This window comes from Phaenicophaeus curvirostris, chromosome 16 (assembly GCF_032191515.1).
Source record: "Phaenicophaeus curvirostris isolate KB17595 chromosome 16, BPBGC_Pcur_1.0, whole genome shotgun sequence".
Lineage (NCBI taxonomy): Eukaryota > Metazoa > Chordata > Aves > Cuculiformes > Cuculidae > Phaenicophaeus > Phaenicophaeus curvirostris.
Window position 1 is genome coordinate 5,643,763 of NC_091407.1, and position 12,194 is coordinate 5,655,956.

The 12,194-nt window shown below is 38.8% G+C and overlaps 1 protein-coding gene across 1 annotated transcript in view; it reads right to left on the reverse strand.

The window, feature by feature from the left end:
- Positions 1-484: 484 nt before the first annotated feature.
- GNA12 (G protein subunit alpha 12) overlaps positions 485-12,194 on the reverse strand; it is a 37,812-nt gene continuing 26,102 nt past the window's right edge. The window contains exons 3-4 of the mRNA XM_069870516.1: positions 8,059-8,109; positions 485-7,713 (exon numbers count right to left, since the gene is read on the reverse strand). Of these exons, the coding sequence (XP_069726617.1) occupies positions 7,144-7,713; positions 8,059-8,109 (621 nt within the window). The 3' untranslated portion in view covers positions 485-7,143. The remainder of the gene's footprint in view (positions 7,714-8,058; positions 8,110-12,194) is intronic.

Below are 12,194 nucleotides of genomic sequence, written 5' to 3' on the forward strand. Positions count from 1 at the left end.
CAAGTGAGCAGGTCCAACAGAGGGGACTGGCACTGGAAAAGCAGCAAATACAGTTCCCATGGCTATTATCAGATGCTACACAGCACAAGAGGAATCTCTAACACACGTTGCCAACTCAACAGGCTTAATTACCTTCTCTTGCTGAGTTTAAAACACATAAGCACAAACTGTAGCTACGTCTCCCCTTCCACTTCCCGCCAGTGCTAAAACCTGAGTCAGCTACTGAAATGCTACAGACAAATAAGCTGGAAGTTTTATGAAGGTTAACGTTTTACCAGCCTTCAATTCCTGGACACACTCAGGAAGAATGACTCAGACCAGAACTGGAGAGGTGGGAGATATGTTAAGATTACAGAACAAGATTTTATTGCTGCTGTTTCATGCAGTCCACGGTCTATTTCTTTCAAAAAGCAGCTTCCTTGCAGAAATATTTTTAATAAGGCAAAAAATGTCACCCAACTGTTGAAAGATAAAACCCATGAAGAACAGTATAACAAGTCAAGTTTTAATAGATTTATAAAATTCATATATACAAAACAGTAAACTAAGTCACCAAAGCTATAAAATACACTTTTTACACATCACAATATAATTTTATCTAGTACACAGTTTTCATAAATTGAAACTATTACAGCAAGTAGCTGCTTCTATTGTGGATGCTGTTTTGGTGCTAGAAAGACACTTACGTGAGCAGTCTGGAACTGTGCTTTTACTTACTGCATTTTTCACCTTCTTTTAGTTCATCACTGTTTTGAAAGTACTTTCCTCTGAAACGTTAGAAAATTAAGGCTACACTCAGGCCTTTCTTGCCCAATGCAGTGAATTGGTTTAAAAAAAGAATGTTATTGCATAGTATGTGTGTTACAATGCATAGGCACCAGAGAGCAAGTAAATTGCAGAATAAAAGATAACATTAATTGGCTTCCTAGCTACATGATTGTGTCATGAGATAACTTTGTGTTTTGTTAGTTTGCTTTCATACTCGTCAATTCCATAAACAAGACAACTCATCACAAGAGCAATAAATACTAGCCATTTTGTTAAGTGGAGTCTTCAGAAACACTGTTTTAACATGTATCATCAATTCAAGCTCATTACACATGTCAGATAATGAAGCCCGTTCACTGGCAAAATGCTCATTAGCCTAAAGACATTTAATGGCTTCAATGTGAACGGGAGTTTGGCCACGTTTTCAAACCTAAGCCCACCAAGCATGCTTTCCAAGTCTCCTGAACTACCAAAAGACAACTTCTCTTCGACATCCCCCTTCTCCCCGCTATCTTCTCTCAGCTTTTGTGCCCAACCACCTGCACACAAGCTCAGCACAACAGATTGATAGGAAGTATTGGCAGAGAAGCAGTGCTGTTCCAAATCTGATACTTCCATCACAAGATGCTCTCAGGCCCTATTTCTCCAAATATTTTGCTGTCCATCACTTGTAGTTTTTATTTGAATAATGGAAACAGTCTCTTACCTAACCATTCCCTCAAAATGCAATGTTCTGGTATCTTAAAAGAAAGGTTAAGTTGCTGTTAGAAAGAATTAAGACACGCTCTCTGGCCGGAGATCTGCATATAATGTTTTAGAAGGAACTGAGTTTTACACTCAGTTCTGAACAGATGAAGAGACATTCACAACGGAAGGGTGTGCAGCTGCAGCAGGGCCAGCCCAGCCAGCCTGCTGCCGCTAACTCTCAGCCACGTGCTTCTGAAGTCACTCAAAGCTTTTGAGGTCACCACAGATGGCATTTCACTTCAATACAGTCAGTTTTCAAATACCACCAGCTTTTGGGATCTGTTTAGAAAATAGCTCCCCTCCCTTGCTCCCTTCCAACATACTTTGGCTTTTTCACCAGAATGCCCACCTTGGAAGTCAGTGCTGTTCTTTTGTTCTGTCTGAGTATTTTCACATTGGATAGAAGATATAACCTCCAGACATATGCCAAGAGCCAGACTGTTGTGATACAGTTCACCAAGCCAGGCACAGAACCACTAGCACTGACAATCTAGTACCTCCATACTCCCCACCCAATAAGAAAACAAGCATATCGACACATAAACTTCAACATTGCTTTCCAAATGCCATTAGAAAGATAAAAATGTAAGAAGTGAGCTAAACTGTCCAACCACCAAGATGAGCAAAGAGATAGCACCACCTGGTTAGCAGAGAAGCAGTTTTAGCTCCAAATATCCTGGCTTTACTCATTTCCATCTATGTATAAAAAGATTAGTGTTAAAACAAAGAAGTGCCCACTTCACAGCACAAAGCAGAGATCACCCCAGCTAATCACAAACCAGCTAATATTAAAAAGCACTAGGTCTTGTATTGTCTTGCTAATTGCTTCCTCACTAGGCTAGACAGCCCTCATCTAGCAGTGTGTGGAGTCAATATTAATTCAGCCCAAGTCTGGCCCAGACCATGCCAGTCTTCCTGTCCCATAACAGATGCTCCCAAGAAATCTGTTAAAAAACCATTTACAGAAGTAGGCACAGATGTTTTATGGCTGCTACTGAAACACCTTACCCACCACCTTCCTGTGTTACAGAATTAAAAGTTTTCTGAGGTAAAGAGTTGGCAGTGCTACACTGAAACCCCTGACTACACCACGTGATTTTATACCAGAAAAATTATATAAAAAAGAGGCTACAACCTACAGGAAGAAACAGTTCTCATCACAAGAGATCAGTGTCTGGCTTACAGGACAAGCTGCAGTGTCTGGCGGTGTTATTGCATAGCATGTTGTGTCTCAAGCATATCAACTTGTCTATCAGCCCAATAAGCTCCTGAAAATTTGATGACACAAACAAAGCTACGTCAGGTGTCAAAACTCACTACCTGAAAATCTGAGGGGCCTTTTACAGAAATCCTGTAGTTCCGTGCAGCAGAATGCTCTTCTTTCCCAGCAGAGCTAGGGAGATACATACACAGAAAAGACTCCAAAACATGAAGTTAATATCCACAATGACAGTGATCTAAAAAGCAGCAAAGGGCTTGCTTTCCAACAGGACCATCTAGTTGCCTGTCACTAAAGAACATTGCTAGTTTCTTCAGTGCTCCCATGCTCATTCTTTTAATTTCCTTAAATCAACAGTTCTTTGCAGATTACAGTAATCAGGACCGTACCCAGGGACGGATGGAGCGATGACCTGTGAACAAGATAGGACACACTTTCCAAATGCCCTGTTTTTCATACCAAGACCTACTTGAGCTTTTCTAGCGGAATTACATTTTTGTCTGCAGAAGGCCTCTGCCTATTCCATTTCACTACCGCTTTTTTTTCCCCTTTAGTTTCTCCACTGTCTGCTTGGCTGAGGTTCAGGCTTTATTTGGCTCAGAAAGCCGGTTAACGGTCATCTTTTGGAGCTTCTTCATAATTGTAACATGCCTAGTTCTAGGTTTTACACAGCAGTATTTAAAAATAATAAAGTGGATAAGTCAAATAATCTATAAGCTGCCATATTAAATAAAATAAAAGCAATTCTTTATATCAAACAAAAATATAGTGTTTGATAGGAATGGTTGGACTTGATGATCCGGTGGGTCTCTTCCAACCTGGTTATTCTATGATTCTATATTTTTGTGTTGTAGTGTAAAGTCGAGTAGCCGGTAGCTTCCATTCCATAAATGTTGAAAATTAATTTTCAACATTAAGAACTATTTAATCCTTCAAAAAGTGACAACTGTCTATTAAATATGTCACTTTTTCCTTTTAAATTTCAATTCACTGTGTCACCTTCTAATACCATCTAAGAATTGTTCAGACAATGACAGCACTGCAGTCTGAAGGAATGGTACTGACAAGCTGTATTAGCGAAGACAACAAGGTAGTATCTGATAAATCACTCCCATTTAGTTAGTTTTTCTACTTAAACTGCAAGACTACATGTCTCTCCCGCAAGCACACGCTGCAAGCGCTTCCTCTCTTTGTCCTTGTGAGAGACAACCCGTTTGCAACACCCCATCACTGTTCATTGCCCTGCAGTGTCAGAGAAGGCACAGCAAAAGGCTTTGTTCACTGTCTCCATCTGATCATCATCCTGCCTGTGACCCATTTCCTGACTGGCCAAACGAACAATGAGCCTATAAAGTTTACAAAAAAAAAAAAAGATGTTCTCTCCAGCTGTGTTTACCTGCGAAGTTCTCCAGGATGTCACTTAAAATTCTTTATTTGTTTCTTCTGAAAGGACTAAGAAATCAACCAAGCCTATCCTGAGATGTTTGTATGATCTATCTTATCTAAGTTTTGCTTTAGTAATTAACTTATTTACTTTAACATGATTTTCTGGCTTTATTATACTAAAAGTTACCCCATAAAAAAAAAACCAAACACAAGTTGTGGCAAGAAGTGGAGTGTATTTTTGCAGAGAAAATTGCTACTTGAAAAAAAAACCTGAAAAGTCCATTTTACTTATGGGCCAGATCCCTAGGAAATTTGAGAAAGGCTTGACTTGTGCAAGAAGTTTCCTGATCTTGAGTTCCTGGTGTCAACAATCACTACCAAAGTTCAACAGAGCCTACAGAGCCAAACTGCTGATTTTCATCTGCGGTCTGCAGCATCATGCTTTGGCCCATTTTATCAATAAAAGGAAAGGCAATAACGGGCCTGCAGTGATCAAGCTGGTTCCTTAAAACTCTGATTCAGTGTGCAAAACTGCCATAGCATACAAACCCCCATGTCTGACAGCTCAGTAAGATATCTCACACTGTTTCTTTTCCAGGTGCAGATTAAGTTACTTAAAATCCAAGTTTCATTTTTAGCTCTGCTCAGTTTTAAATCCATAAGGTGACTAAGGATACAAAACTAAGGATGAGCACAAAGAGAAAAAACAGAACAGGAAATTCCATGCTATGCCTCCCTGGTAAAACTACAGTAGATTCAGACATAAAACTGAGGTAATTCTTGAGAAAAAAAAACAAACAAACCAAAAACAGTTGAAAGGGAATGTTTAACTCATTTGAGAAGCATAATATTAACCCATCCAGAAAATTTAGTGAAAGAATAAAGCTCACAGCAAACTAGGAAATAACATCAAGTCAACTTAGAAGTCAGGTCAGCCCACAACTGCCTCCTCTTTCCCAGTTTCTCGTGTGAAGCAGAAATCATTACCAAGTACTCCAAGAATTTTTGAAAACTTTAAAAATAGTCTTCAGCCAAACAACTGAGCTAGCTTAGAGAAAGGAACCTTACATGATCAGTAAACTCATTTGCATTACTCTATTGAAACACTGACCTTTTCAAACATAATTATCTTAAGAGTTTCCCCCTACCTGAATCTGAATCTTGGAGTCACATAACATTTTTCCCCTTCAAAGTTAAAAATGAATAAATATTTAAAGGACAGAGTTGGTCCTGGCAAAACCAAGACTAGTTACAAGGAAGCTAATTCCTATTTAAATTTGCTCAAATTTAAGTTTGATATTTCCACCTGCAACTTTTCACTTACTTCTTAACCTTGAGATCGTGCGTGTTACATAGACAGCACTGAAACGGTCACGTCTTTTCCACTCTGAAGCCTGCAGGAAAAAAAAGCCAAAAGACTGCTACACTAGGAAACTATACAAAACCACTGATATGAACATCTGCAAGCTTCACAGGGGAAGGATTCCAGATTTTATCCAAATTAACATGAAAGGACAACGGAACAGGACTTTTTTTGACCACATTTCTCATGGGAGTACCAGCTGAAGCAAAATGTTGCTTGTTTTGAGATGCCATTACAGCCTCAGAGGGGATAAGAACTCCAGGGAATCTGTTGACTTTTTATGGGTACAAACAGCCCTTCAGGTTTTATTCTTGGATAAAAACTATGACAAAAATTGCACAGTAAACTACGTTTGAAAATTACCTAAAGGATAGCACTACAATGTTGATATATAAGGCAGTTCTTCAGTTTCTTCTACAGGCAGATCTTGTACTAACCCACTGTAGTGGAAAAGATCCAATATGTCTGTACAGAAAAAAGGCACCTGATAGACACAGATAGAAAACTAGGAAATTAACAGTTCATATCAACATTATTCATAGCCCCTTGCAATTTTATGCACAAAGCACTGCCCAAAACGGGCAACTCCAAACTTGACTGTACTCAGAATTACATGTGCATTACTATAGGCTAAAGATCCCATTAAGACACAGATTAAAGGCTAATTTTACAGCAAGGTCTTGCTGTCCAAATACATCAGTGCAGCTGCAAAACTGGGATCTCCAGGGTGTTCAGTCTTCCTATAAAGTCAGCTGTTGGGAGCTAATCAAGCAGCTGCTGTACTACCAAAACCTTTTCTTAAGAGTTTAATCAGCTCTCAAATTTTTCAATATAGATAAAGCCCTGTCACAGGAGATATTGAACCTTCACAAGTGTGGGTGTGAGAACAGTGCTGAATTTCCATGAAGCATTAATAAATCTCACTCAAGCACCCACTATTCGGATACAGAGCCAGGTGCTCAAGCACAGGCTGCTCCACCAAGGAAATCAGATTCCCCATGACGTAATATCCTTTACACAAAGTGCAAAATAAACCCTTTCCATATTAGTGAGGCCTTAGCTTCCTGTCCAATTTACTACAACAAGTGTTTCCTTATACAATTTTAGACTTTTGCCTCATCCACCTTGATAAACGGATTCCAGATCCTTGGCAAAGCTGAACAAGCACACAAGATCTGGTTCTACTCCTAAGGATTAAGAGCAGAACTTCAATGTTCTCCAGCATGGCTATCAATCTCATTACATTTAGATTAGTGTGATAGATTCAGCACCTCCAAACTACAAGAAAAAGTCAGTTTGTACGACTAGTGTATCAAAAATGAGCATAATCATTTAAAACATGTCTTCCATACACAGTTTGTCAGAGATTTCTTTTTTCTATGAAGGCAGAAGGTGGTTGTGTTATTCACCGTTCTGAACCAGGTACAGAACCTATAATGGCCACGTTTCAGTAGTGTTTCTAGTCCAAATGATTCAGTAGCTAACATCAACATTTGACTCCTTCGGCCTACAGCTCCCCTGTTTGGACTGGCTAGTTTACAGCATTCCTGAGCCAAGTAATTAGCATGGGTCTTACACCACATGCAAGGGCCATAAAGAAAGCATAAAAATTTTGATCTAACCTTCCAGCAAATTTTAACAGAACACGGGCTGCTCTCCTTCACTGCAACATAATATCCTTCAGATTCTCTTGAAGGATCGTGTCCTTCACAGCATGAAACACAAAGCGGATGTTTTCAGTGTCTATGGCAGTGGTGAAGTGATGGAAGAGCGGCTTACTACGGTTTCTCCTCTTCCTGTCAAAGCACTGCACTAGGTAACGTTGAACATCTTCTAGCCTGTGAGGGTCGCCTTTGAAGTCCGAGAAATACTTCTTAATGCTGACAGTCTTTACCTTGTCTACAAGAAGATCCATCTTATTGAGGAATAGGATAATAGAAACATTAAAGAAAAGCTTGTTATTGACTATTGTCTCAAAGATATTCATGGACTCCACAAGTCTATTTGTGCGCCTGTCTTCCATGAGAACCTGATCATATTCACTGGAGGAGACCATAAACAAAATTGAAGTTATTCCATCAAAGCACTGGAACCACTTTTGACGCTGAGATCTCTGTCCACCTACATCCACCATCTTGAAGGGTATTTTTTTAATGATGAAATCATGCTCTACTATTCCCTTGGTGGCTTTTCTAGCCAGCAAAATATCTTGTTTGCTCGGGAAATAATTCTGTAAAAGAAAGGAGAAGAGTATCAAGCAAGTCCTTCAAAAAAGCTGGCTAATGTCAAAATATTGAAGCAATGGGAAAAAAAATCAGCAAGAGCCATGTTTTTTTTTTTGTTATAAAGAGAAGAATGAATATTTAACTTTAAAATAACGGACTATTGACCATTTATCTCATCATACTGGTAAAGAGCTACAGAAGATCTCCCCATTTTCATGCTGAAGTCTATTTTATCATTGTGAAATTCTTAGCCACAGCATTACTGTCATTTAGGTAGTGTTCAGTAAAGCATTATCTCTTCCACTACCTCTCTGAGCTCTTTTGATTCAGAAAGAGAAGACATGTCTTACCAGCTGACCGATCCGATCCAGGTTATCCAAGAAGTACTTCACTGATTCACCCTGGGGAAAAGGAAAAAGACGGGGACTAAGTTTGTTTCTAGGATAGCAAATCCAATCATGTTCTCACTTTCCAGCACGCAGGGAAGTCTAATGTAGCAATATCAGATGTGGAAGCTTGGACAACATCCCGATATGCTTCAGGAACACCAACAACAGAAGGATTGCATAGCTTAATTCACATAAACTGCTGATAATGATTATGAAGTGGGCTTGCCATAATACATTACTGACTTAGGCAAGGCAGCATTTTAATTCTCTATTAGTTCTAGAAAAATGGGAGAGCTGAATAAATTCTCAAAGACATCTAGTGAATCTTTACAACGAAAAGGAATTGTTTTAAAGTCAGTCCTTTGCTTTGGCTTGAAGAATTTTTTTCCCCACTTGTATGATGAATGCACCAAATTGACAACGGATGGGAGTACAAGTGAAACACATTTGGTAGAAGCCAGTGTATTTTGTTTAATATTCATAACAGTGAACAAAAGCACATCCTAGACTGGCTGGCATGCCTTTAGAAAAGTGAAAGACTTGTGTTCCCCACAATTTGTGATAATTTAAGCTAGACTTGCCTGTCAAAAAAAGAAAAAGGAACATTCTGAAGGCTTTTCTCTTCTGCAGATAGCTTCCCTTCTAGGCTCAAGTGTTTTAATAATGGATTTTCTGATCTTGTACAAAATCTTTAGCAGTTATATTGACAGGTATACAGGTCATATTTACAAAGAAAATCTATTCTTGCGTGAAAACATGTAAGAGGTTTTACAGGAGATTTTTGTTTATTTATTTAGAAACAACCTTGCTTGTATACCAAACTCAAATTAAGTGTCACTTCCCATTAGTGATACAAGAAGCACTACACACACTTCTTAGAAGGAATAAAATTGTTTTCATACTGATACAGACTTTACTTCTGGAGCAAACCTATATCTGGCAGAAGTCTGTTCTCCTTCAAGCACCTCCCTTTCATTTCTTCAGACGAAGATGATCTGTTTGGTAAGAAAGCATTCTTCATTGTTTAGGACATGTACTTTGCTGCTGTAGCTATGTCATAAGAACAATGAAATGCAATATCATGCTGCCTCTTAATAATTTCAGGCAGCAAACCACATCCTATAATAGCTATTACAAATCTGGGCTGTGTCAGTGATGACCAAGCTGACAGTAGCTGCCCTCACCAAGTCACTAATACAGAACGAGAACATTCTCAAAATAACACCTCAGATTCCAAGAGCAATATAAATTCTTAAACCATATATTCTCCTCTGCACCATAGGCATGAGACAGGAGGATAAAATTCTTCCCCTCTGGTACAACTGTAAACAGATGCCACCACAACAGTTGATTTTGAAGAATCAACCGGCGACCAGAGGATTCAGTGTTCCTCACAAGTACATACTTTCAGCATAAGGCATAGATAAAAGTGAGTCGTAGCTTATTATTTCCTAACATTTGAAACTGGAGGTGCCTTTTCATAAAGGGGAGAGAGCACATATTTTTAAAAAGCTACCATGTATCACAAAAGATACCACTTTTGGTGGGGGGAAGTTTCCAAAGAACAATTGCTCCAAGAGCTTCCTTACAGTCATGAATTTTCATAAGGTGAAAGTAATTTCCTGTATTTTTTGGCACTCTGTTGGATCACAGATATCATAGACCGCATGAATAAGAGAAAAGGTCTTCCTGTACAGCATTAGTCATATTTAGGAGATGTGAGAGCTTCAGTGACCATTTTGGGCTATAAAGAAATCCAATCCCTTTCTCTATCTATCGTGCTTTGTCCTACACGATGCCTTCAGATGTGCAACAAGACTGGAAATGGGCCATCTCAGATACAAGTTGTTCTTATTTTTCTACACAGTTGCTTTAATAGTCCTTGCCTTGTCTATGCACCCTCCTACGCCGAGAGCAGGAAACAGCTGTATGCACGTAAACTGCTGGGACATACAAGCACGTTTACCTGATTTATGGCTTGTGCCTCCCCCATTTCCTGCCCCACACAATCAGTTTAACATTTTGCACATTTATAAGAAGGTAAGAAGAAAATCTGATTAATGAAAAAAATACGCGTTCATTTCTGCAGTGACTTACAGAAACCAGACCTCTCCGGTTTCTTATACGGCTCTTGCTAACATTCCAATTAAGTCAAACTCTTCATTCTGGGAAGTCTTAAACAGCAATTGCAAGACACTTGGACAGCAGGATAGTCAAGTCAGGTTGCTGGAACAGGTGTGAACACCATATACAAGGTCTGACAGATCTGAAGATGCCCAAACATTCTCTCCTAGCACAGAATTCAAAGACATCCAGTACTTAAGTCAAAATATCTGTTCCCAGTCAAAACAACAAATCCCCAACAGGGTCCAGAGTGTCTGAAGTTAAGAAATGCTGGAAACATTAAAGCACACAAAGCTGAAGGGATAAAAAAAAAAAACCAAAAACCCCACACCAACCAAAACACCAGCCAAAAAAGCCACCTCGAACCCACACTGCACGTTCACAACCTCCTGCTTTAAAGATGATTCCCTGATTAAGTCCTGTGTTACGGCATATGGAAGGGTGGATTCAGATCCTGCTCCAAAGGCTTCTCAAGTAACCGCACTCTACATCTTAGGCTGATTCACAGAAGTGTTGGTTGCTTCTGGGAAGTGTGTGGGGTATTCCAGTTCATCAAGCAGGCAGCACAGAACAACTGCAGAGTGCTCCAACCAACTTGATGAATAACTTGCAATGTATTTAAATGAGGAAAATATGGAAATTCCAGGTGTTGGGACTACAATCGTTTAGCTTTGAATTTTTCATTGTCATCCAGGGAACACAGATAGCAATGCTAATTAGAACTGGAAGTTAAATTTATTTAGCTTTATACAAAACTGCATTCAAATGCAATTTGGAATTCCATTAAGAAATTATTATTTATGCAAAGGTATCTCATGTTTTGGACATACAGACATACAAATATGCACATGTATATACATGTGTATATACACGTGTATATATGTACATCTATAAATAAACACACATAGTTAGAATCGTTCATCATGGTCATTTTTCCATTCAAGGCAAATAACATAATTCAGATAGTCCTTTATAGTAAACAAGAGCATAGTAGAGACCATAAGTCTTCCTTAACTTCTTGCTCACCACACGAGTTACCACAAAAGCTTGGATGATTCATTCTCTCACTGCTAATCTCTTCTCCCTCTGCAATACATATCCTCTGAGCAACAGTTTTGTCAACTGGGACCAAGTGAAGGAATAAGAGATGCTGTTCCCATTGTTCAGCAGGATGAGTCACTGCACATCTGGGAACTGGGGGAATCAAGAAACACAAACAGAAGGCCTAAAATGAGCCCACAAGTTCCACAATGCAGCATCACTACTGCATTATTTTTTAAAAAAAACATTTAAAAAAACCCTGTAGTATAAAGTCTGAAGTGTTTTCTGTGGCTTTACCAATTTGCTTAAAAACTGATGGGTGGAAGAGAAAGGGAGGAAAAGTAAAATGTAAATATATACTCTTGCTTCCTGAAATAGTAGTCTCAGGCTCTTTTATATCATAGATTATTTTGAACACAGCATTCTCAAGGGGCAGAAGCCATAAAATTAAGAAATGTTTATTTAATTTCATTCTATATATTTTGTATTATACGAATGTCATTTAACATTAGTGCCAAATAAGTCACCACAGAAATAACTAATTGAATTTAATATCTCTGTCAGTTCAGGCTGGGTTTGTAGCACATGAGAATTCTCCCTAAATAAATACGACAACTAACCTGGCTTCACTTCTTTTGCCATTTATATCCTCATTGTAAAAAGCAGGCAGAAAACACTTGGGCAGAATTCCCAAGCAGTATTCATTTCATGAAATAAAACCACAACAGATCGTATGCAGAACACTTTAAAATACCCACAGAAACTCAGTTAAGAAGAAAAGTTCTGCAAGGCCAGAATTTTTCAACTTTAACCCTCAGCTGCTTATTCAAAGTGACAGTTGCTTAGATCATAAACGATAAGCGTCCTATTGTCCAGTTCCCTAAAATACAGGCTCATTTCAAACTTTTCCCTCTGAAAAGCAGTTCCTCTAA